Here is a 27,181-nt window from a genome sequence, read left to right on the forward strand (position 1 = left end):
TTTGGATAGATGACCAGGAAAGGAACTATCATCATAGATAACTATTGTTTAATATGGATTAGTGTGTGATAGGGAGGCTTGTTCCATCAAAGTCTTCTGTGTATTTCATTGTTAAAGAATAGCCCAACAATTGATTTCCAACCTTTTTCATCTCATGGCACATATAAACTAATTACAAAAATTCTGCAGCACACCAAAAAGTTATATTTTTTGCTGATCTAACAAAAAAGTAGGTATAATTTTGACTCATTCACACTGGATGACTATTGTTGTATTGGCTGTTGTCATCCTTTTACTTGACAATCTAAGGCAGGGGTTTCAAACTCATTTTTGCCAGGGCCATTCCCTGAATGGGCTGAACGTAATTTCAACTCCTTAACAGTTAAGGAGTAGTTATATTTATACAGTCCTAAAATTATTTCAGCCCTTTGAAGGCAACTGCGAGGCTGACGTGGCCCCCAGTGAAAATGGGTTTGACACCCCTGATCTAAGGAAAAAGAGGTCACTAAATAGTCAGGTATAGCATGTTTTAAAAATTCGTGCAGTGCACCGTTGTACCGCGGCACATCGGTTGTAAATCACTGGCTTAAAGATGACAGCACCTTGAAGGCAGCAGATCTCAGGCTGCAGAGATTACTCAGGAGTTCGTTCAAGGCCTGGCCCACCAGATTACTTTTACTGGCTCTTTTCTTTTGATGCTTGGTTGCAGTGCATGAGTGTGTGTATGTGTGTAGAGGGGAGCAATAGGTCAAAGATGGTAATTCACTCATAGTCAGGAAAAACCTGAACAAATAAATTAAAGGAATGGGTGTGTATGTAGGTGAGAAAGAGAAAGGTATGTTCTAAGAACAATATCTTACATGTTATAGCAGTATTAACAACCTAATACTATATGCTAGGTACAACAATGTAGGTACTTTAGATAGAGTGTCCTTTTCTTCAGTTTTTAAAGTGTTTTTCCACAATATTAGTTTTTTACTGAGTTTTTGCCTCAGATTCTTAGACCTTGGGAAGCTAAGAACACATCTACAAACAATACAGATTGAAACAAAAGAGTTATTCAGATTCAAGTAGAACCATCTGCAGACACATCTGTCAGAAGTTGGCTTTCATATTACCAATTACATCATCAGTAGTTCGTGTTTCATGATTTGCTGGCTAGAACCTTTGAACTCCTGAGTCTGAGACCCTTTCCTGTGAGGCCAGAAAGAGTACAGCTGTAGCAAGATCTCCTGGATATAATTTGAGAAGCTAGAATTAAGGACCTTTCATGAATAAGCTACATGTTCTTATGAGAGAGATTGGGAAGGGGGGCAGTTTACTGGTACCCATCCATTTGGTCCACTCCTCTGTCCCTCTGGAAAATGACTAAGCCATGTCATATAAAAACAGCCCCTAGGATCCCAAGGTATTTCATAACAACATAGGGCAGGTGTTCTTGTCCTAATTATACATAAGGAAACTATAACTTACAGAGATTTCCCCAGTGTGAAATGACTTAGACATGGGGGAGACTTAGAACTAGAACTTGAATTTACACATCTTCAGACTAAGATTTGTTTCTCTTGTAACTATAACCCACTGCTTCTTGGTTATAACCACATTAGACAAGCAGCAACAATTTGAAAAAGACTAGAACTGAAAAGGCTCCCCTTCATCTTGAGCCTTCAAAGTTGGACTGGAATGCACCGATGCATTCTTTTTCTTTTTCAGCATACAAACATACAAAGATATATTACACAGGATAACCATATCACAGATTGAAACAAAACGTCCAGCAATAGGGATAGGTTAAATGCATTCTATTTCCATCATAATTTCTCTTCTGTGTTTTCCAACGTATTTTCTTCAACCACAGTTCACATTCAGTACTATTCTGCATTGGCTTCAGAAGCACAAAATGGCCAGAAAATCACTCTATCTACAGAGTGGTCCTCAGACATCCCAAGTACCCACACCTGGTCTCATACATAGTCGCCATGATGGTATTGACCATATTCCCCATGCTGCAGTTCACATCTCTGTGACTATGCTGTAACTACCCATTTGTACTGCTCAATTCCTTCACGCTTTTCACCCAGCACCCAAATTCTCTTTCCTCTCTGACAATTGTCAGTCTGTCCTCTGTTTCTGTTTTGTTTATTTTGTTCTTTAGATTCCACTTACACAGGAAATCATATGCCATTGCATTCTTGGGTCTCTACCTTGCCCACTGCAGATCTTGGGACTTCACACCTCCATAATAACATGACGTCTTTATATAGGTTTTGTTTGTACTGTTCCTCTGGAGAACCCCTAATATATCAGGTAACATTAAGTGTTTACAATATGCTAGATCGACGTTTCTCTCTCTTAAAAAAAATCAATAAATAAAATGTAGACATATTCTAAAAGCTTTTCCTGAATTAATTCATTTAATCTCTATACTAACATTGAGATAGGAACTGAGGAAAGAACATTCTGAGCCTGGCACGATGTTGGGAAGACAACATACACATTGCAAGTTTCACCTTCCATGCCCATCTTTGGGCTCATTCTTCAGCTTTCCAAAGATTTTGTAAACATTGAATTTCCTGTACCAAATTCCTATCTGCTTGAAATAGCTAGAGTGACTCCTTCTATTTGTTATTAAACCCTACCTGATATAGTACTCACTGGTCTTTATAAGTACTTTACTAAGTTCATTCCTCATTTGACCTTCTCAGTGTCTACAGAAGAGTTACAGGCCCACCCTTTCACTGACGTTCCCCTCTCCTGCCATTTCTCCTTTGTAGAGGGCACAGAAAATCTTGAGTTTTCTTGGGAAAGGGAAGATATCCCAGAAGAATATGAGGTAGAAAATTATAAAGAATATTTCTGCTTCTTCAGGTACTATAATTTTTTTGAAGTTTTCTTTAAGTTGGTTTACCAGTTTTGCAATAACACAGAGCAACTAGAGGACCAAAACTCCTTGTATGAGGGAAGAGTCTCCATGGATTAGGGTGAAATTTCTGAGGGGATTCTATCACTTTTACTAAGAAATGTGAATTTCATGGATGAAGCTCTCTATAAGTGCTCAGCCGTCACACCGCATGGAAGAGGCAAAAGTACAATAAAGCTAATAGTAGAAGGTAAGAACATTTATTGGATAAATTTGGCTTCAAGCTCTGTCTCTCTTCATAGGGATAAACTCTACGTTTTCCAGTATTCTCACTTTTTCTCTTCAAATGATTATAGGCTCTTCCCATTCCTATAATGAGAGTCTATAATATGTAATTGGAATGTCAGTTCATCTTAGCTAAAAATATTGCTCTCAACCAAAGTTGCTATATCTGCACCTAGTATTCAAATACGGGAACAAAGGATAGGAAAAGAAAAACACTGGCCTTATCGTGAACTCACCAAACAAATTTTAACACTGAAAAACAAAAATGTTAAATAACAATAATCCTACACAAACACTCTGAGATCTGATGTGTGGTTTAGTGAAAAGAGCCCTGCGTTGGAAGTCAGTCGGTCCAAGTTCTAGTTCTGGATAACTCTGGACAACTCATTTAGCTTTTCTAGGCTTCATTTTCTCACTATTAAAATGTGGGATTGGGCTGGACCAGTGGATCTCCATAGCGCCTCAGGGATCCCCACCTTTCTCAGGGTTACATGGAGAGTGGTCTTCATCCCACCAGAGATCGATCTCACAATGGATGGAGGGACGCATGGCAGAATTTTTCCAGGGTAGGAGTTGGAAGAGATGGGGAGGGGATGGTGAGACTCATTCGTTATCTTCTCTGTTTCTCAGCAGACTATATGAGGTCAGCAAAAGTTCAAAACGAACCCCTCAAAAGAGGGGAAGATTCCAAAAACAAATACAGCAGTAGTAGGGGAGACCAGGAGAGCAGAAGCATACACATCTCCTGATTGTCTCTCACTGTGCCTGGACTGAAATTTTCACTACAGTGAACCTCAAGATGTGTTGGCTACATAAGGGTTACCGTAAAAACTCAGGGCAAGATTCTGCTGGCCCAGTCCTCCAGGGATGAAACAAAAAAGGAACGAATTGTTTTGTTGTTTTTTCAACCCCAGGTGCAGTTTGATAGGATTGATAATGAGGACGTGGCCACATGCATCTTCAAGGGCTGGTACCTCATGCCCAATGTGATGTGGTTGGACTGGGCAGAGAGGGACCTGAGCAAACATGGTAGTGTGGAGGTCCTGGAGGAGCAGATGAGTGGCTTCTACAAGGTATTCTCCGTCCTGAAATACCCCATTAAGTTGAATGAGAAATATGTCTACCGCATAACAGAGACAGATGTGAACAACCAGCCCTTCAGAATCATCCGCAAGTACCCCAGTAAGTGAGTGAAGGCAGGGTGTGTTTCACCACAGAGAATTCATTAGTCATTAATATTTACTGAATGCCAAGTGTATCAGGCACTTCTGGGTTCTTTGGAGATTTAAAGAAACATCAGGAACATAAACTTGTAACTTGGGGCAAGAGAAAATGGTGAGGTGGAGCCTCTTTGGGTTTGAAAAGAAACCACACTTCAGGGACTGACAACTTTTACCCTGATTGATGTGGCAGTTATTATTGATGAGGCTTCTGTTCCTCTGCTGAGGGCATCAACTTTGTGATGTGACAAGCCGAGTAGTCATAGCTGCCATTTATGAGCCTCTCACCACATGCCTGGCGCTTTATATATTTCGCTTTAAGTCCTTGCCTCCACCCTGAAAGGTGATTGTTATTGTTGTCCCTCTCCTATCTGAGTAATCCAAGAAGTTAAATAATTTGACCAAGGACATAGCTAATAAGCGCAAGAGTTAAAATTCAAACCTATTCTTTCTGAATCCAAACTTCATGTACCTTATTTTTTTATACTGAGCATTTATATACTTAAGACCACAGACTGCGTGAAGAGATCTAAGTCTGGAGAAGGGGAGCCCCTGTGTGATAAGCAATGAGACTAGAAATGAAGTCACTGCCCATTCATGAATCCTGGACAGTCCTAATGTTTTATCTAACTACATGCTGGGGAACCCTGCAGTTCCTTGATAGTCCTTCAGAGAAAATTTGATGGATACTTTTGTGTGTGTCAGTTCTGTTACTTCCAAACTGTTTTCACACTCCTCAAGGAAGAAGTCAAAGACTTGACAAAGCATATAAGAAAAGGAACATGTATCTATTGAACATATACGGTGTTGTAGGGTGGACCTAGGTACCTTCACACACCACATTTAACCCCACAGTGACTTCTGAGGGAGATACTGTTACCCTAGTTAGCAGAGAAGGAAACAGGGAGAGACCGTAAATTACCAAGGCCACACAGCTGAAAGTACTAGAATTCAGGATTTGAACCCCAGTCTCAATTAACAAAGGCCTGTGTACTTCCCACTATACCTTAGTGACTCAGGGGCAATAAGTTACTTGTGTTATAGCATCCAGAGCCTCAGGCAGAGTCACTGATGTATGCTGCCCTGGGTGGTCCCATCTGCTGCTCCTTCAAGGATGGTGATGGTTAAACTTGCACCCTAAGCTAATTCCTTCTACTTTCCATGTTCCTGACTTAGATCCTTACCAAGACCTCCTTGGAGGGTTAGATCTGGCAGGTACTTTAGGCATCATCTTCTACTAACCACAGCATGTGGGACTGAGGAAACAGAAGTCAGGAGAGGTGAGACAGTTGTCCAAGGTAGTACAACCTCTGCAGAGAAGTGTTAAGGGAGTCTGACTTCATGCAAATATTGATCGTCCCCTTCCAGGTTTGGTCAATATGGACATGGCAGTTAATCAACACATGCACTTTTGTAATACTGGACCTCCCAGTAACTAGCTGTGAATATTATACCACTGTTAAAATTATTTATTGAAAATTTTAAACAAGAATAGCCAAAACAATCCTGAAAAAGTATAAAGAATATAATTATTGTGAGCCTTTCTCCACATCATTAAAAAAGCAAGATGTAAGCTTGTATGTGTACTATGAGCCCAGGTTCTTTAACTATAAGCATGTTAAAAAGATAGGATATATAATAATAATAACAATAATAAGACTCCACTCCTGCCTCCCTTGCGACCCTGCTCCTGCCTCCTGTGACCTCGCTCCACTGCCACCCCCCTGCCCCCCTGCCCCGCCCCTTGCCAGCAAGACAGATAATCTATATTCGGACTATAAGACACACCCCTCTTTCCTCCCAAATTGGGGGGTGCGTCTTATAGTCCGAAAAATATGGTACTTAGGAGGAGAATTGCTGGGTCATGTGGTAATTCCATTTTTTTAACCTTTTGAGGAACTGACAGAGTTCTTTCCAAAGTGGCTGTACCATTTTACATTCCCAGCAAGAGTGTATATGGGTTTCATTTCTCATTTTTATTAATGACAATTACTGGTTATTTCTGCATGATGTGATCAAGGCAATTTCTGTTTCCCTTTTTTACTTGCCTGTCTTATGCAAAATTCTGTAATGAATACGCATTATTTTTATAGTCCAAAAGAGCTATATTTATAAAACTCTTTTAAAACACCTGTATGATATATAATTCACATGCCGTAAAATTCATTCATTTGAAGTGTGCGATTCAATTGTTATAGTATATTCACAGAGTTGTGTAACAATCATCACTATCTAATATTAGAACATATTACCCTAAAAAGGAATTCCATATCTATTAGTTCTCACTCTCTATTCTTCCCACTATTTCCTCAGTCCTAGGCAAACACTAATCTACTTCCTGGACAATGTATTATCGATTTGTCTATTTGGACCTTTCTTTTTTTATTTTTTATTTATATTTATTTATTTATTTATTTATTTAATGTTCAGATACAGTTGTCTCCATTTTCCCACCACCACTTCCCCCTGCCCCACCTGCCCCCATCTCCCACCCTCAATCCTACCCCCACTTTGGCTTTGTCCATGGGTCCTCTATACATGTTCATTGATGACTCTTTCATATAAATGGAATCATACAATATGTAGTAACTGGCTCCTTTCACTCAGAATTATAATATTTTCAAAGTTCATGTTGTAGCATGTATCCACACTTCATGTATTTTTATTGCTGAATGACACTCCACTGTATAGATATGCCACTTTATCCATTCATCAGTTGATGAAAATTGGGAGTGTTTCCACTTTTTGGCAATGATGAATGATGCTTCTATGAATATTGGTGTATAAGTTTTTCTGTGGACATGTCTTCAGTTTTCCTGGATACATGCCATACCATAGGACACACCTAGGTTTTAGAAGAGGAAAATAGGAAAAAAAAATTGAAGCAAAAAATGTGGTAAAATATTTAATAACATAAATAACATAATATTTCACCAATGTAAATGAAAACAGAACTCAACAGCAGCATTAACAACCATTATTACTGACTTTAAGCTTTAAGTGCGGAAACTCCTGTACTTAAGTCATACTTCTTTTGTTAAATTTATTCTTAAGTATTTTATTCTTTTCACTTTTTGTAGATACAATTGTTTTCTTAGTTTTATTTTTGTAATGTTTTTGCTAGTATAAAGAAATACAATTGAATTTTGTACATTGATTTTGTATCTTGCAACCTTGTTGAATTTATTAGTTGTGTTTTTTGTGTGTGTGTGTGGATTCCTTAGTATTTTCCATATACAAGATTATGTTATCTATGAATAGAGACAGTTTTATTTCTTTCCAATTTTGATTACTTGTATTTCATTTTCTCGATTAACTTTCCTGACTGGAATCTCCAGTGCAATGCTGAGTGGAAGAAGTGAGGGTAAATGTTCTCGTTTTGTTTCCGATCATAAGCACAAAGCATTCAGTCTTTCATTGTTCAGTGTGATGTTAGCTCTGAGTTTATTGCAGATGGATTTTATCAGGATGAGAATATTGTCTTTTATTGCTAGCTTGTTGAGTATTTATCACGAACAAATTTACGATTTTTGCTAAATGCTTTTTCTGAATCTATTGAGATAATCATGCAGTCTTTGTCCTTTATTAATAGGGCATGACACACTGATTGATTTTTGTATATTAAACTGACCTCGTGCATTCCTGGAATATACCACACTTGGTCGTGGTATATAGTCTTTTTTATATGTTGCTGGATTCTGTGTGCAGGTATTTTGTTGAGGGTTTTTCTCTATATATTCATAAGAGACATTGGCCTGTAGCTTTCTCCTTTTGCGATATCTTCATCTGGTTTTGGTATTAGGATATTATTGGTCTCGTTGAATAAATTTAAATGTGTTCCCTTATCTTGTGATTTTTTTTGGAAGAGTACGTGAAGAATTGGTGTTAATTCTTTAACTTTTGGTTTTATTTATTTTACCTGTTGTTTTCCTATTCTCTATTTCATTTACTTCATCTCTAGTCTTTATTATTTCCTTCTTTATGCTTGCTTTGGGTTTAGTTTTTCTTTTTCTGGAAACTTAAGATACAAGGTTAGGTTATTGATTTGAGATCTTCTTTCTAATATAGGTATTTACAGCAATAAATTTTCTTCTCAGTGCTGATTTAGCTGCATCCCATAAGTTGTGGTATGTTATGTTATCATTTTCATTCATCTCAAAGTATTTTCTAATTTCCCTCAGGATAACTTATTTGACTTATTATTTAGAGTTGTGTTGTTTAATTTTCACATATTTTCTATTTCCTAAATTTTATTCTGCTGTTGAGTCCTAATTTCGTTCCATTATAATACCTTTGAAAGTATGAAGTGCGAGCACTGGGAAGAGTAGTGGTTCTCCAAGCAGCAACCCCAGACCAGTAGCATTGGCACCGACTCGGAGCTTGCTGGAAATGCAAATTTTCAGGCCCCACCCAAGACGTACTGAATCAAAAATTCTGGGGGTAGACCTAACAATTTGTGTTTTAACAAGGCCTCCAGGTGATTTTTACCCACTCTCAAATTCAAGAACCACTGATGTAGAATGTTGGTCCTTAGGGGTAGTGAAGACCCAGGAAAACTCTGGCCTATCCCTCCCTATGAGGATGGGGTGCTATCTCCTCAAAGTGTTGAGCAGCAGGTGAGGAAAGCAGAGCTCCTGACTCCTTGCCTCATCCCAGTAAAACAGGACTAATTAGATGCACTTAGAGATTTAAGTATCCTGTTTTGAGTTGTCCTTTTCTTTTTTTCTCTTTTTTTTAATTTTAATTTTTTATTGTTATTCAATTACAGTTGTGTGCCTTTTCTCCCCATCCCTCCCTCCCCCACCTCCACCCTCCCCCTTGATTTGGTCCATGTGTCCTTTATAGTAGTTCCTGTAATCCCCTCTCCTCACTGTCCCCTCCCCACTCCCCCCCTGTCCATTGTTAGATTGTTCTTAACTTCAATGTCTTTGGTTATATTTTGTTTCCTTTTTTTTCCTATTTATTATGTTCCAGTTAAAGGTGAGATCATATGGTATTTGTCCCTCACCGTCTGGCTTATTTCGCCTAACATAATGCTCTCCAGTTCCATCCATGCTGTTGCAAAGGGTATAAGCTCCTTCTTTCTCTCTGCTGCGTAGAATTCCATTGTGTAAATATACCATAGTTTTTGGATCCACTCGTTTGCTAATGGGCACTTAAGTTGCTTCCAGTACTTGGCTATTGTAAATTGTGCGAATTAAATAGTCACCTATGAGAATAGGCAAGAATAAAGAAACATAACGGCTTCCTGGGCAGTACTAAAGGCATTTTTGAGGTTCGTGGTCATGAATTTAAAGTGAGCACCCTCAGCATGATTGTGTGTTTGTCTCCAGCCACATTCAGCTGCCTGTGCGTGGACAGAGAACGGAGGGTTTTGCCAGGCAAGCATGACAAAGGAAGACAGGTGCATGCTACAAAGTGGTGGAAATAATCAGTCACGGGATCTAAGCTGGGTTAGGAAGGATGAAAGATGTGAAGGGAATGAAGGATGGTGGGAAAGTGGGAGGATCATTTGGTTTCAGGTCCTGATGGCAGCCGGGTAATTTTTGGAGTTAGGTACTAGAGATATCGAGATGGGAGGATAGAAGGCAGGGGCTGGAGAGTATCAGTGCATGAAACTGAGATAATGGACTGGTTGTACTTATTGCTAATGACAAAAATCTAAGTTCTAACCATGGGGAGGGTGGCTAAGATAAGATGGGAAACAATATCCTTGGGAAAAAGGTCCAAGGGAAGTCAATGGACCTATATGAGATAGTGATACCAAGAATTATGACAGAAGTAATATCGTATAGCTTGACAAGAGTCAGCAGTTAAAATCAAGGAATGGTGGTGGGGACAATAGATGACTAACATAGAAGAGTAGTGGATGGAAACGTTCAATGACATGGAATCGTAACATAGTGGCTTATAGAGAGGGGGGAGGGAGAGAAGCTGTAATGAGAGGTAAGGAATTTACCTACCCCAAGTGTATGAAGAATGCTGGAAAGAAAACCAGCATCGCTTGAAAGGGCTGGAGGGGGAAGAAATGTCCTCAGAGAGCCAGATTTCAGTCTGAGCAAGAAGGAGAGAGAAATATTAACAGAAGTAGATACTAGAAGGTGTTTGCTGATGATTGATAGCAAATTGCAGAGGGAAGAGTGGGTTTCAGAAAGTTGGGAATGGACTGGAAATGGGATCAGAAAAGGGAGGGTACAGAGCCATATGGGGCTTAGAATCCATGGGGTGAAGGATACACTGGCGTTCTAGGGCTTCTTACAGTGTTAAATATGAGTAGGGAAAAAGCCGTGATAATATTAGATATGGTGGCCTCAAGGCAGACCTTGATGGTAAAGTTGTAAGTGTTGTGGGGGAGGGTGGGGAGGGGGAGGGTGTCGTCAGGAGCACACGGAGTTCTGAAGTCCTCTCTTCACTCTGTGATGGAGGTGTGAAGGTTGGGGTGGAGCAGACTTCTCTGGAGCATGTGGAACTCTGGGACTCTGCTTTGACTCTTGCAGGTGAAGACATGGAAGCTGGAGAAAGAGAAGCAAGACAGCCACATACAGGAGCTCAGGTTGTGCATATTACAGTTCAGGGGTGCTCGGTTTACATAGGCTCCAATGTGACTGGCACTTCTGGGGGAGAAACACACTCTCCATTGTGGGGAACTGTTTCAAGCGTGGGAAATGCAGCTCAGCCCCCACTTGGAAAAGCCAGTGGGGAGCGAGGTTGGTGGGCAGGACCCACGTCCATGGATAAGTTCTCCAGTGGGAAATCAGGCCTGCGTTGTACCTTGACTGCTATGAGACTTGCTCTTGCTAAAACTCCCTCACCCTGAATTGAGGCAGCAAATGTTTACTGAGTATCTTCATCTTCCTAAAGTCTGTGCTAAACCACCCAAGTATGGAGTGTGAGCAACTTCCCCCTTGAGCTGTAACATCCTTCTCTTTGAAGTAATTAGCAGTGCCCTGTCCTTTGTCCTCCTTAAAAGGTAATCACCTGTGGTGAACGTGTGCATAGTAAATGAGGATTGCCCTCAATGTAATGTGCCCAGAAAAACAATAAAAGCCTGTCTAGGTGGGGGTCAGGGGCCCTCTCTTTAACTTGGAGAGTGGCCACACAGCCCCTTTTTCTCCACAGGATTTCTGTAGTCAGTGTGTATGTGTATTTGAATATAGCAACCACAATGGATCCTGCTGGCCTGGATCCACGTCACTCCATAGCACCTTGAACACATTATATTTGCAGAATCATTGCATTGCTGAATTCATTTTTATTCGTGTCACAAGACTTGAGAATCCCTCCCAAACAGGAATCATGTTGCCCTATCTGTCTCTTTTGGCGCCTGACTCTTGCAACAGGTGGTGTTAGCTCTGACTTCCTGAGTTTTTTCATTATGGCCTCAGAGATGCAAAATAACTTAGAAACTTAAAATGGAAATACAGGACCTCTTTATTTCTTTCCTCAGGATACATGAGAAGCATCCTCCTCCCTTCTCCCCGTATGGGTTCACAAGCTAACACTCAGACTGCACTCATGCCTTGGCCTGGACTGAGTTCCTTCTAGAGTACACTGGGATGGGTGGCATTTGCTGGCTGAGGGCGTCGGCCTCACTCACCTGTGTCTCAGCCCCATAAACCCCGCAGATACAGTAGGGCTGTTTCAAGGCCCTGGGCCCATTTTGTTTCTGTTTCCCTTCTCTCTCTGGAATATGATGGGAAATATCCCATTCATGTCTCTTCTTTTTTAGCTGCTGTAATTGTTCCCTACACACTGTTATTGTTGAATCAATGACTGAGTCAACCAGGACTGTGCCTTACAGACAAAGGAGAGCTGCCGGAGAGCCCCTGCTTCTTGGAGGAACAGAGGGCGGTCATTTTTCACAGCTCTCCTTTCCTGTGTAACTTTCAGAAATACACTGCCGCTGAGAGCAGGGTTTGTCTCGCATACACAACTCCAGCCTGCCATGTTTCCTTCCTTCCTTCCTTCCTTCCTTCCTTCCTTCCTTCCTTCCTTCCTTCCTTTTTCCCAGGGAGAAAGTATCCTCCACTGACTACTTTTAAGAGATTTGAATCACATCTGCCCAAGAACAGTCTTGCCCGGAGCTCCTGGTTTTCTCTTACGGATAGTATTCTTTCCCCCCACCCCCAGGCACCTTTCTGCCATAAGCAGAAAAAAAGTAAGGGGTTAGCAAGACCAGTGTGTTGGATGCTCCCCAATTTTATCTACCGTAGATCTTATATGGAAGTTTTGTTTCTTTCTCTTTAATTCTGTTTTATTTGTAAGATATACTTTCATTTGACCTGTGCCTCTCACACATTACGTTCTCTGAGTAAACTTTAAAAATTTTCACTGCAAAATAAAAGACAGTTAAAAGCCTTTTGAACTATCTATTTTGTGTATATTTTATTGATATGGTACTTCAGTGATAGACAACTTGTTGGAAAGTTCAGGATGGAGCAGGTTTTCTCTAAGCCAGATTTTTGGGGTTTTGGTAATGATGTTACATAGGCCCTGCGCTGATACAGAGAACCTGAGAAAGAGACATCTGTAAAAATGATTGTGGAAATTTGTATAAAGCCTACTCTGGACATTACTGGGAAAAGGCTATGGACATTTTGAAAATATACAAAGATGGTTAAATTAACTCTTAAACTTTTCTGATTTGCCCAGTTGATTTCAAGGTCTTTATTATTCCTAAAACCCACCTTCCCAATTTTTCCTATCGCTATGCTTTTTATACAGATTTTCCTCCTTTGTTCCATTTGGAAATGGGGACAGGACAATGCCTTTCTTGGTGGCTAGGCCTTGTAGGAATCCAGCGTAGGTTATGGGAGAGGGGAGAAAAGGTGTGTAAGAGAAAAGACAGATAACTGCTCAGGAACCAGAGATTTTTCAATTGGCTCAAAACCGAAGTTTTTTGAATCACTGAAGTTAGGTGATAAAACAGTTTCCATGGAGGTAAGACATATGTCTGCTTCTGAAACTTCCACATAGGATGTCACAGGAAGAAGGCACACCAGGAGATTTGTACAACTGTACAGATTTGGCACTTGCATTCCTAAGGTAAGTTTTCAGCAGGCCAAACCCTCTGAGGTGCGTGCTGGAGGCTGCTGGGGGCCCAGGCTGGCTGTCGTTACTTCTGGACGTATCATGTCCGGGAGACCACGTTGGACTGGGAACCGCAGAGGCCTACCCTGAACTGCGCTCACATATCTCCGTAAAAGAAACTGAAGCGAGACCTGCATACACTTATTAGAACTAAATGAAAGAACTTAGGACTTACGTTTATGTGGTCAGCAATTGCATAACAGAGAACACTAACTGGGAATTAATGGTTCGCATTGATGTGATCTTTATTTTTCAATTTTATTTTTCAATTACAGTTGACATTCAATATTATTTTATATTTGTTTCAGGTGTATAGCATACTGGTTCGATAGTTATATAATTTACAAAATGATCCCCCTGATAATTCTAGTACCCACCTGGCACCACACATCATTATTACAGTATTATTGACCATATTCCCTACGCTGTACTTCACATCCCTGTGACTATTGTGTAACTACCAATTTGTACTTCCTAATCCCTTCACCTTTTGCACAGTCCCCCAACACCCCTCCCATCTGGCAACCCTCAGTTTGTTCCCTGAATCTATGAATCAGTTTCTATTTTGTTCATTTATTTTGTTCTTTAAATTCCACATCTAAGTGAAATTATATGGTATTTATTCTCTCTGTGACTTATTTCACTTACTATACTATTCTCTAGGTCCATCCATGTTCTTGCAAATGGTAAGATTTAATTCTTTTTTTATGACTGAGTAGTATTCCACTGTGAAAATATACCACATCTCCCTTATTCACTCATCTATTGGTGGGCGCTTGGGTTGGTTCCATATCTTGGCTATTGTGAATAATGCTGCAGTGAACATGGGGTGGATGTGATGATCTTTAAAATAAAGGGAAACACTGTGGCAAAGTAGAATGAGTGTGAGAGGGACCCGGGTTTGAATCCTGACTTTGTTCCTTGCTAGTTGTGTGGCTTTAGATATGTTCCTTAAACTTCATGAAATCTATATTCCTTATATGTAAAATTTCTTTTCACAGGGTTATAGAACTATTATAAATCGATAAGCAAAAGATCAACAACCAAGAAAAAAATGAGCAAAGGAAATGAAATAAAAGGATAAGGATCAACAATTCATGGAAAGGTGCTCAATCTCACAAAAGGAATGATAAAATTAATTAATTAATTTAAGTAAATGAATAGATAGATAGATAAGCAAACAATGAGTTATTGTTCTTCCTCTAACAGAGGCCCAGAAGTTTTAAGACACAGTGCTTGCAAAAATGTAGTAGGGAAATGGACATGCTGAGTTTATTTAATTTTAGTGTGAATATAACTGGGTGCAGCCTCTTTGAAGAACAATGGCTAATTATAAGCAAATTTATAAATGTACACATTCTCTAAGAGGATGAACTTTTTCACTGTATTTGCTTTGATACAATTTGGATATATATTTTGCCATGTGCACATATTACTTTTTCAATAAGAAATAAATGTGAAATAATTTGGAAAAAAATTTACTCCTATTGACAAGAAGACTCTCTCATTCCAGCAGCAAAATGATGCTTCTTATGTTTCACCATGGAGCAGCCCTCAGCAGCAGTAGCCCAGGCTTTACTCTCTACATGTCCCCGTCCATCCAGATTTACTCCAGGGCTTCGGGTGGATCTTAGATCCATCTACTCATTCACATTCTTTTTATTTCCCTCTCCGTCCTTCCCCTTATTACAGAAATAATTTAATAAGGACTGATGGAACCTTAACAAAATGCTCCAAAGCTAAAGCTAATTAATGTTACTGTACTAATTTGCACAGTTCTTAATATTACATTTTGATTATAGAAAACTTACCTTCTGGGGTGCTCAGTCTACTCAACCACACCAGCCAGGGCTTTGTGGTTATTTTAAATGGTGTCCCAGAGAAGCAAATCGGTATTTTATGGCGGGTATCCTAAACCCAAATCCTTATCTAAACGTCCAGATTCTTCGTGTGAACAGGGCGGGCAAACTGGAAAATACGCAGGCAGTAACTCAGAAAAACAAGTTGTTTCTCCTGTGCCCAGGGACAAGAACTGCACCACCATCTGGGAAGCCTTTCGTGCGCTGCTGGAGAAGGACCCCTATTCCATGTTTCCCTCCAACGACGACCTCTTCATTAACCTCTCCAGGCACTCCATTCCCAGAGACAAGTCCCTGTTCTGGGAAAACAACCCGCTCCTTGTTACCAGCTTTGCGGGGAACACCCGTCGCTTTACGCCTGTGAGCCACGTTCTGTGCCGCAGGGTCGGGGATCTGCTGAGCTGGTGTCCACAGGGAAACGCCTCCGGGCTCCATTACCAGTCCTGCCCGACGTCAGAGGATTGTGAAAACAATGCTGCAGATTCTTTCTGGAAAAGGGCTTCCATGCAGTACGCAAAAGATAGTTCTGGTGTGCTCCACGGCATGCTGAATGGTTCGGAGCCCACAGGAGCATATCCCATAAAAGGCTTTTTTGCAGATTTTGAAGTTCCCTACTTCCAGAAGGGTAAAATCACACGCATTGGGATCTGGGTTATGCATGAAATCGAGGGACCCAACCCGGAATCCTGTGGAGAAGGCAGTGTGAAAATCCTGGAGGAGAGACTGAAGGAAATGGGTTTTCGGTACAGCTGTATTAATAATGATCACCTCCCAGTGAAGCTCTTAAAGTGCATGGACCACAGCACTCATGCTGACTGTGTGTTAAAGCGCTTTGATTTCTGAGTCACCTACTTCAAAGAGGCATCTGCATCCACTACGGCTATCTGCAGGACATGGCCAGCCACTGACTGAAGAGCCAGCACCCAACCCCATTTTGAGTCCCCTGTTTACCCAATAAAGACTGAGCCCCGGAAACCCTAAACCCCCACCCATCATGACCCCAGTTAAAGCAGAGCCTCAGACTTGTGTGTTCTCTACTCACAACCCACAACCTCTCTGTGTGGCCCCAGGTGTGCCGGCTAATATTCAGGTCCAGAAAGCAATAAACATTTTTTTTCAAAAAAAAAAAAAGAAAACTTACCTTCTGAATTATGCTTCTTTCAGACTATTTTAACTTATTTTTACTTCCTGAACACACACATAGTGTAATAGCAGGAAAAGCGCTCCCTGAGCATGGTGTGGGAGAGGCCATTCGATATTTAAAAGTGGCTGTGGACAAGGTACCCTTCAAATTGGGTTTGAGGTCTCCTTCCGAGAATGAAAATTTGAATAATCAAACCGTGATTAATGAGATTGGTAATCTTTAACAAAAACATAGCCAGAGAAGGTCTTTTAGTGTTTGATTAGCAATGGAGTAATACCCCAAATCCAATCAAGGTGACCTGGCTATGATTTTAGAGAACAAGACTTCTACACATATGACTAAATATTAAAAAGCATAAACCTCATCGGCGATAATGAGCTCTTTTGGAAGACAGGATTATTGGGGGTGGGGAGCGCATGGTGGTTATAGTAATCACTGGGACAGGGGAGTGGAAAGCAAGTGTTGGTCATATGTTTCCACGATGGAGCAGAACATATGGTCTTAACCACACAACATTCAGTCCACATGAACATACTTATGCCTATGGATAACATGTGTGTATCAGGTAAAAGCCATTAAGGTTATCCACCCAGACCCTGGTGTACTGCCTGTGTCACCTGCCCTGGTTTATTTGGCTTCTCATACAGGTTTACCTGGAGGCAGCCTTACTTGATGCCATTCCTCCAGTCTCGTAACACCTGTGGGGCCTTTAGGAGTCATTTAGTTTAACCTCTTCTCAATACAACCTGACTTCTTTTTATTTTTTTTTCAATTTTATTTATTTATTTTTAGAGAGAGGGAAAGGTAGGGAGACAGAGAGGGAAACATCAATGTGTGGTTGCCTCTTGCAACCACTTACTGGGGACCTGGCCCACAACCCATGTGCCCTGACTGGGAATTGAACCAGTGATGCTTTGATTCACAGGCCAGCCAGTTCTCAATCCAGAGCCACGCCAGCCAGGGCACACCCTGACTTCTTATCACTTCCCACCTCAGACCCACCATCCATCATTATTTTTTTTAATTATATTTTATTGTTTATGCTATTACAGTTGTCCCAGTCTTATCCCTTTGCCCCCTCTGCCCAGTCCACCCCCACTCTCTCACGCCAACTCCACACTGTTGTCCATGTCCGTGGGTCATGCATGCATATACGTTCTTTGGCTACTCTATTCCTTGTACTGTACTTTACATCCCCATGACTATTCTGTAACTACCCATTTGTACTTCTTAATTCTTGCACATTTTTTGCCCATAGCCCCAAACCCCTCCCGTCAGGAGACTGTCAAAATATTTTTTATGTCTGTGATTCTGTTTTGCTTGTTTTTTTTATTTTGTTTTTTAGATCCAATTGTTGATAGATATTAACAATTGCCATTTTGCCATATTAATATTGCCATATTATTGCCATTTTATTGTTAATATTGTTGATCTTCTTAATGGATCCCCTTTAACATTTCATACAATGTTGGTTTGGTGGTGATGAACTCCTTTAGCTTTTTCTTGTCTGGGAAGCACTTTATCTGCCCTTCCATTCTAAACGATAGCTTTGCTGGGAAGAGTAATCTTGGTTGTAGGTCCTTGTTTTTATCACTTTGAATATTTCTTGCCAATCCTTTCTACCATGTAAAGTTTCTGTTGAGAAGTCAGCTGACAGTCTTATAGGGGTTCCCTTGTAGCCTTGTAGGTAACTAACTGTTTTTCTCCTGCTGCTTTTAAGATTTTCTCTTTGTCGTTAAACTTTGGCATTTTAATTATGATGTTTCTTGGAGTGGGCCTCTTTGGGTTCATCTTGAGACTCTCTATGCTTCATGGACTTGTATGTATATTTCTTTCACCAAATTAGAGAAATTTTCTGTCATTTTTTCAAATAGGTTTCCAATTTATTGCTCTCTCTCTTCTCCTTCCAGCACCCCCATGATGTGAATGTTGGTATGCTTGAAGTTGTTCCAGAGGCTCCCTACATAATCCTCATTTAAAATTTTTTTTCTTCTTACTGTTCTGATTGGTTGTTTTTTGCTTCCTTACATTCCAAATCGCTGATTTGATTCTCAGCTTAATCTGCTCTACTGTTGATGCCCTGTAAATTGTTCTTTATTTCAATTAGTGTATCTTTTGTATCCTTTGTTTCTGACTGGATTTTTCCTTTTTTTATGCTGTTGAGGACCTCACTAAATTCCTTGAGCATCCTTATAACCACTGTTTTGAACTCTGCATCTAGTAGATTGCTTGTAGTTCTTTTTCTGGAGTTTGTTCTGTTCTTTCATTTGGGCCACGTTTCTTTGTCTCCTTGCTTTGGCAGTCTCCCTGTGTTTGTTTCTATGTATTAGGTAGAGCTGCTATATCTCCCAGGCTTGGTAGAATGGCCTAATGTAGCATTGTCCTGTAGAGTCCAGTGGCACAGCCTCCCCCATCACCCACACTGGTACTCAAGGTGCACCCACTGTGTGGGCTGTGTACAACATCCTGTTGTAGTTGAGCCTTGACTGCTGTTGGCACATCTAAGGCTGGCCTCTACTTGTGCTCTTTCCAGGGTCACACAGCATAAGTTACACAGAGATCTGCAGAGGGCTGCTACTTTTGCTGGGCTTGGATGTGCCTCGTCTAGGCCAAGAGTAAACCAAGGCCTGCTGCTGCTAGTGCCATGCGAGGGCAATTTAGAGAGAGGTACAGGGCTTGATGAAGCCAGATGATGCTTGAGAGAATTTAGGAAAAATCTGAAGCATGGGCCAAGACAAGCCATTTGTATAGAAAAGCCACTGGAAATAGCTTAGACAGGCCTGGAAGTTGGATGGGGCTGGGTGTCAGGGAATCACCCGGGTAGGACAAACAGCATGAGCTAGGTTGATGGAGTCTCAGATATTGTGTCCACCTGTGGGCTCTGGCTCTGTGGGAGGAGGGCTCAGGAAAGGAACAATGGCCTCTGCCAGCAGTCTGTCTGGAAGAAAGCTGTCCCACAGGTCTTGCTCTGATGTCGGACAATTCACTTCCTCCCCATATGTCTCTGATGCCTTTCAATCTGCTACCCCATGTAGAGCACAGAGGGAGTCCAAATAAGTCTGTGTGCTAGCCCTTTAAGATGAACTGCCTGGGACTCCAGTAGTTTCTGTCTTCCACAGCCTCAATCCCTGCTGGTTTTTACCACCATAAGTTATGGGGACTTATCTTCCTGGCACTGAAATCCTGGGCTGGGGAGCCTAGTGTGGGACTGGGAGCCCTCACTCCTAAGATATCCTTCCCGATTTTCATCTGCCACATGTGGGTGTGGGACCAGCCTGTTCCATGTCTCTGTCCCTACCATTATCAATGTGCTTTCTTTTTTAATTCCATAGTTGTAGGGCTTCCATTCAGCTTGATTTCTGATGGTTCTGAATGATGGCTGTTCTATGGTCATTTGTAATTTTGACGTCATTGTGCGAGGATGAGGGCTGTGTTTCCTTACATCGCCATCTTGACTAGAAGTCCATCATTCTTTTGAATAAACCTGTCTATGCCCGAGTAAATTCTCTCTCAACTGCAGTTCCAAGGTTTTATTAGAAGAAACTCTTCAGGTGTCTTTTAAGGCTCCTGAATCCTAAATCCACTTTTATGAGGTAAATATGTTCTCATAAGATTACTTAGGGTGGGGGGAAGGAAACCAATACAACTGTTATTTTAACTTTTTTATTTAGCAATAGTATCCAAAAAAAATTAATAGTTACAAAAACAAGTTAAATGCAGTATGGAAGCCTACTAAATACAAATACACTTCACAAACACATAGGCAACAAAACTTGTTCAAATTGCTTCTTGAAATTTGGCTATTTCAAAACATAGGTGTAAAGACATTCAAACTGGTTCACATGGACTTATTAGCAGGTGGAGGAGCCCTGCTTTGCAAAAACAGTAGAGTCCAGTGTCATGGCATGTGAGGTTTCCATGGACACTGGATCTTAGCAGGTGCTGTAATCAATATGTTTATAAAACTGTATACACGCAGAGAAAGTCCAAGGAAGCTTGCAGACAAAGCCCTGTGCTTTTAGAGAGCTGGGGGAACTGAACCCAATTTAATCCTGCTTATTTGCTCCATGCAAGACTCCACAAATTTGGCTATTTAGCAGCTTTCCATGAATGGTAATCAGATCATATGATTCTATGGTGCAGACAAGAGCTTCCCTATTTATAGGAGGAATACGGATTTGCTCTTGGGAATTCGTTGTTGCAGAGCAGGGTTAAATCTTGGATGGCACCACTGTCCCAAATAACTTGTGAGGAGACACTGGTTTCTTGCTTTAACAAACTGGCAGTCCTGCTCTCCCTCCCATAGTGTCCCAGTGCTGGCAAACTTGATCGAGGCGTGTTGCTGGGAGTTCCCAAGGCACTTGGACTGGGAGGTGCATTTCAGACTGCACAAGTGGGGTTTGAAGGGAGCTTTTAAGTGGGATGATAGATAAAATCTTAGAATTCTAAACAAAGTGGAATGTTCTCCTTGCAAAAGAGAACAAGGAAACTTATTTAGAAGAAATTCCATTTTCAGTACAACTTTCATCAATCCACATATTTACCCTCTGGTGGTCTATAATCTGCCTTTTGAGAATGAGATCTTATGTCAAGTGTTTAATCTTTGTTATTCCAAATGCATCTTAAATATGGTACTGAGTGGGGTTAATAACTACACAGGCCAAAAGACACAGGAAGGACTGACTTCCCTATCACAATTTTAAGGTTAAATTCCCACCCCCCACCCCGCCTTGAAATGCGAAATCTCCCTTTTGTCCTCATCTCTAAATGGAAAGCCATTTCTGTTTCCAAGAAGGTTAAAGAGGAAATGCAAAAGTGAAGACAAGTGGAGTGGTTCTCTTCCCCACTCTTTTCCAGGGTTTTACCCGAGAGGGCTCTGCATCACAGCACACCCTGGGGGCCGTTCAGACTGAGGTCCAAATTTGGTCATCTTGTTTTGGCTGTCTAAATCTTCTTGTTCTAACAAGCATTCATTAATCCTGAGGAGGAAAGGAAAATCACAGCAACTTGTCTCCTATGGACCAATGATCACACTTTTTGAAATCGAAAGGTTAATGCATTCCTGCCTGCTTATTGAGGAAGCTGAGGCCCAGACATAGGAAAAGACAGGGCCAAAGTCACTCTCCTAGTCAGTGGTGGATCAATGAGCATATTGATAGGCTGGGGTATCTAAGTCTCGCTTAGCTGCACTTGTCTTCAACCTTGAAATGCTGATTTGAATGAACTTAGAATAACTGAAAACAAATTAGCTTTTGGATCTTGAAAGCTTTGTATGGAGATGCTTCTCTTCCCCTGTCTGAGGCAGCCACATCTCCTCCAGCAGACTACTGACCCACTGGAAGCCAGGGGGGCAAACTCTGGGCTACAGCTAGTGTGTGGCAGGGCAGGAAGTCTGGGTGACAGCAGTCCCTGCACCTGGAAGAACCCCCAATTCCCCTACCTCTGAAATGGTAGGACTATGGAAAAATAATTACAAAAGCTTAATTTCTAGTCAAGAAAATAAAATATTAAAAAACAACAATAATATAATGATAATAATTGAAAAATGAAGTCAACTTGCCAAAAAAAGTTTTACAGAAAAATAGCACCTTTGGTAAAAAGTATTTTTAAAACTTGGTTAGGTCTGTAAGGGGCCGAGAGTATGCAAGTATCTGCATCATTTGGGTGTACCTTCCCAGAAACTCCATCAAGTCTGAGGGACACTGAGTAACTAGGCAGGACAGCTGAGTATGTAGAGGCAGTGGTTGGGGCCATGAGGAGAGGCAAAGATGCTGGTCTCTGTTATGCTGATGGCAACAGAAAGAATTGGAAGCAGAATTCTTTTTCTCCACTGAGCTTCCCAAAGCCCTCCTCTAGGGACCATCTGCTAAGTTCTCTCTGACACTGCCTGCCCTCCCTGCAGCGTGTTAGACTCAGATGTGGTTCCGATCTGGGTCTGCTCCTCTCCCTACCCTGATACAGTTTCTTTACTTGTCTCCAGCCCCAAAGCCCCATTTATACAGTTTCTCTCAAATCACTCCTAGAAATGGAGGTTATGGCCTTTCCCCTCCTTGCCAGCCACCCCATTTCCTTTATTACAAAACAAATAGACAAAATAAAACTTGTTGCTATACAAGCAAATACTGGTGATTTGGCGATTGTAGCAGACTTGTGTATACTGGATTCAGCGCTGAAGTGGAGAAGGTGCCTGTCTCTGGACACCGTTCCCAGATGCCTCCTCACTAGATCTCTTTGGTGCTCACTCTCTTGGCCTTTTCAGCTGTTTCCTTCAAGAAGCAAGAGAAAATAAGTATTATGAAATGTTTTAACAAATCATTGGCATTTATCTAGACCTCAAGGCTTTATCTAGCACTGACAGACACATGCTTATGCTGAATTTTAGTTCTGTGTACTAGTCCATCTCCTCTGTGGATGGCACACAACTTCAGGGCAAGGGTCATGTCTTATTCACGATGCGGTCGTCTAGGGACTGTCACTGGATTAAGAGCCGACCCCATTGAGATTCCTATGAAACAATCAGGTCAGGCATGATTAGCCCCATGTTCAAGATGAGAAGGATACAAAACAGAAGTGCTACGAGATGTCCGGAGTCCAAGTACAGAGAGGTGTTAAGAGTAACAGGCTCCAAAGGCACAATGCTGGAACTTCAATCGTGGCTGTGCTGCGTTCCGGGGGATTTGGGGCATATTATGAAACCTTCTATGCCTCAGAGTCTTCAACTACAAAATGAGGGTAATAAGGTACCATCTCTTACAACTGTGATACATCTCTCCAAAAAATACATTCTTTATTTTAAAAAAATATTTTATTTATTTATTTTTGAGAGAGGGGAAGGGAAGGAGAGAGAAACATCAACGTGTGGTGGCCCCTCCCGTGCCCCCCACTGGGGACCTGGCCGGCAACCCAGGCATGTTCCCTGACTGGGAATTGAACCGGTGATCCTTGGTTCACAGGCTGGCGCTCAGTCCACTGAGCCACACCAGCCAGGGCAGAAGACATTCTTCTTAAAGCCAATGAGCACGTGAGGAGGTATTAAACATCGATCATTAGGGAAATATAAATCAAAACTTCAATGAGATGCCAGTACACTAGGATGGCTAAAATAAAAAATAAAAAGGACAATGTTGCCAAGTTTGTGGAGACATTGAAACACTGCTGGTGAGGATGTAAAATGGTCTAGTCACTTTGGAAAACAGGCGGCATTTCTTCAAAAGATAAACAGAGTTACCAAATGATCATTTCTGGATCTTTTTTATGCTGCTGAGGTCCTCACTAAGTTCCTTGAACATCTTTATAACCAGTGATTTTGAAGTCTGTATCTGATAGATTGCTCATTTCTCTTTTGTATAGTACTTTTTGTGGTGTGTTTATCTGTTCTCTCACTTGGACCATGTTTCTTGTTCTCATTTTGGCAGCCTCCCTGTGTTTGGTTCTATGTATTAGGTAGAGCTGCTATGACTCCTTGTCTTGAGAGCATGGCCTAATGTAGTAGGTGTGTCCTGTAGGTTCCAGTAGCACAGCCTCCCCTATCACCCGAACTGAGTACTTAAGGTGTGCTCTTCCTGTGGGCTGAGTACACCCTCCTCTTGTAGTTGGGCCTTGACTGCTGCTGGCAACTGGTGGGAGGGATTTACTCAGGCCCATCAGTTGCAAGGATTGGCTGTGATCATTGACCACCTACCTCCATCCTCCATGGAGGATCAGCTGTGCAGGGGCAGGGTGGTGGTGCTCTGATGTGGTTCTGTAGCTGTCCACTGGGTGCGCAGGCTCTAGGGTTTCCCAGGTGGTGCAGGCCAAGGTCGACCCCTACCTGTGTTTTGCCAGAGACCACACTGCCTGAGCTATAGAACAATCTGAGATGGCTGCTACTTGTGCTGGGCTTGGAGATTAACAGGTGAAGCCAAGCTGCAAATCTATGCTGGCAGCTGCTAGTGCCAGGCCTGGGGCCACTTGGCAGGAGGAACGAGGTAAGAGGGTTGGGGGCTCACTGAAGCCCAGCTGTTTCTTGTTTGAAAGGATTTAGGAAGTTGTGAAGCATGAGCCAAGACCAGGCATTCATATGGAAAAGCTACTGTTAACAGCTGTAAATTGGGTGGGATGGTGTCTCAGGGGATTTCCAGAGCTGGGGTGGGGTGGGGGGACAAATAGTGTGAGCCAGGTTGATGGAGTCTCAGATATGGCAACCACCTGCTGGCTCTGGCTGTGCCCATCTTTCTGTCTGGGAGAAAGCTGTCTCCCAGCTCTCACCTTGATGCCAGCCACTTCAGTTCTCTGTTATCAACTGGTGCCTTTAAAGCTGCTACTCCAGTGCTGGAGCTCAGAGGGAGTGAGTCTGAGTAAGTTTCTGTGTGGGTTCCTTCAGAGGAACTGCTTGGGACTCTAGAAGTTTCTTCCACTAACTCAATTCCTACTGGTTTTTGCAGCCAGAAGTTGTGGGGAATTATCTTCCTGGCACTGGAACCCTGGGCTTAGAGGCCTGATGTGGGCTTGGACTCCTTGCTCCTAAGATATCCCTCCTGAACTTTTACCCACCACACATGGGTGTGAGACCAGCCTGTCCAAGTCTGCGCCCCTCCTACCCATCTGCATGGATGTGGTTTCTTCAATTCCATAGATGTCGGACTTCCATTCAACTTGATTTCTGGTGGTTCTGAGTGATAGTTGTTCTATAATTTAGTTGTAATTTTGATGTAGTTGTGCAAGGAGGCGAGCTGTGTTTACCTATGGCACCATATTGACTAGAATGTGATATTGATAAGGGTGCAGCCAGGGGACCCCCAAAGAGGGATTTGTAATGGGGTCCATAACTCAGGGTGTTCAGGAAATATTAAAAAATATAGGCTGTCTTCACCCCCATGAATCTGAACTGGGAGATGGAACACAAGGAGCAGGGTCATTGAGAGTTGTTCTGCCTAGCAAGAGTTTTGCAAATAACCTGAGGCATGGTCATTTAACATATCTATAACTTTTAACTGGTTTCATAGATATGTTAAATAGCCATGGCCTTGCTTGGAGCCAGGGAGATGGGAATAACTTCAATCCACGACATAACTGGGAGGCAACTCCCCCTGGTTACAGAGCCTGCGCAAGAGCTTGGAGATGATTGGCTCCACACCACAGGGCCATGCCTGCCCGGACTTATTATGGCAGCCCAAAAAACCTGGAAAAATACAGGAATGCTGGCAGGTGTAGCCAATTGTGGGAGGAGTTGGAAATGGGGATGCAGAGGAAAATTGGCACTGGGATTTAAACTCAGGTGCAGCAGCCATGCAAGGGGGATGGGGGGAACCATGCAGCTTTGGTGAAAGGGAGGGGACCACAGGGCTTTGGTGAGAGGGGGACCCACGCAGCTTTGGCGAGAAGGGAGAACCATGCGACTTTGGGGCTCCCTTTGCCACGCAGCTTAGGAAGCTGGAGAGCAAGATGTAGCAGTGATGCAGAGCTCTCTCTTAGCAGTTTGGAAGAATGCAGGAGAGATGCTGTGGGAAGGAAAGGGGTAAAAGGACTCTTGCTGGTGGGCCAGGAGAAGGTGCCATGTGGTTTTGGATTAAGAATTGGTGATCGGGGTGGCAACCACAGCAATGGTGCTGGGAACCGAGGGAGGCCTTGCCAGCTGAGCACAGATTACTGGGAAAACCCGGGGGCTACCTGAGCTATGGACTTCTATTTCTTTTCCTGAGATACGGTACCCTAGACTGGGCAAAGGGGGGAAGGAATGACTGTGTGTGTTTCTGGGTGTTTTAAGAGACTTTGGGATTTTAATGAAGACATTAAGTCATTATTCTTAAGTCTGTATAACTTTTCGAATAAATAATTCCTTTCCTTTTCACCAATCTCTGACATTGATAGCTATAATTTCCTGGTGGTGGGCAAGGTGAATCTAGTACAGAGGGACCCCAGCAGGAGCGGGGGTCCATTCAGTAATAGTATTTTGTCCACGCCATGGGTACGTTTGGTAACACCCTGTTAATCTGAACTGTACATTTTAAAGATGTGAATTTTATATTTGAATTATATTTCAACAAAAAAAATTAAATAGGAAAGGAAATGATGAAAGTGACTGGCGTCTAGCAGACACTGTTGGTGCCCCATCCATAGCCCCTTGTCTTTACTCTTTCAGCTCACTGATCTGGCTTCTTACTGCCAGCACCTGCCTCTCTTTCTCTAGCAGCAGGAGCCTGCTCTGTTCACACGTGTTAGCAGGCCAGAAATGCCAGGTAATTGATGTTTGCTTACGGCAGCCCTTGCCAGGGGCTGACAGGAATTCATGTAGGAATTCCTTCAGGCATGGTAACTGTTCCCAGAGTTCCACACCAGAACTAAGCTCACTTGCTTGCAGTGATAAACCTCCTGGATACACTCTATTGCTTCCTTCCCTTCCTGAGCTCAGTTCCCAACTCCCTCCCTGGTGTTTCCTGGGATTGCCTCCCAAATAAACTATGTGCACTTGAGTCCTTGCCTTAGTATCTGCTCCTGAGGGAACTTACATAGACAGAGACACTTAAAAATGAAGGATAGGAGATTCTGCTTTGGTTAAAAAAATTGACATGAGATTTCTACACTATTAGTGACAATAATGACAAAATGCATATAAAATCAATAAATATGAGCAATTACTATGAACAATTCTTTATTTTCAAGTCAAATAATTCATCTTAATAGTTACCAGTTCTTATGACTGTTATATTCCTTAAAAACTATGTCAGGGCCCTGGCCAGTGTAG

General features: G+C 42.0%; 1 protein-coding gene and 1 pseudogene across 1 annotated transcript in view; one reads left to right on the forward strand and one right to left on the reverse strand.

Annotated features, from left to right (window-relative positions):
- Positions 1 to 1,979: 1,979 nt before the first annotated feature.
- Positions 1,980 to 16,157, forward strand: LOC112320478 (ADP-ribosyl cyclase/cyclic ADP-ribose hydrolase 2 pseudogene; annotated as a pseudogene).
- A 3,950-nt stretch (positions 16,158 to 20,107) lies between these two features.
- Positions 20,108 to 27,181, reverse strand: part of FSTL1 (follistatin like 1) — a 58,600-nt gene continuing 51,526 nt past the window's right edge. The window contains exon 11 of the mRNA XM_053918414.2: positions 20,108 to 22,724. Coding sequence (XP_053774389.1) covers positions 22,680 to 22,724 — 45 coding nt within the window. The 3' untranslated portion in view covers positions 20,108 to 22,679. The remainder of the gene's footprint in view (positions 22,725 to 27,181) is intronic.

Source organism: Desmodus rotundus, chromosome 2 (genome assembly GCF_022682495.2).
Source record: "Desmodus rotundus isolate HL8 chromosome 2, HLdesRot8A.1, whole genome shotgun sequence".
Classification (NCBI taxonomy): domain Eukaryota; kingdom Metazoa; phylum Chordata; class Mammalia; order Chiroptera; family Phyllostomidae; genus Desmodus; species Desmodus rotundus.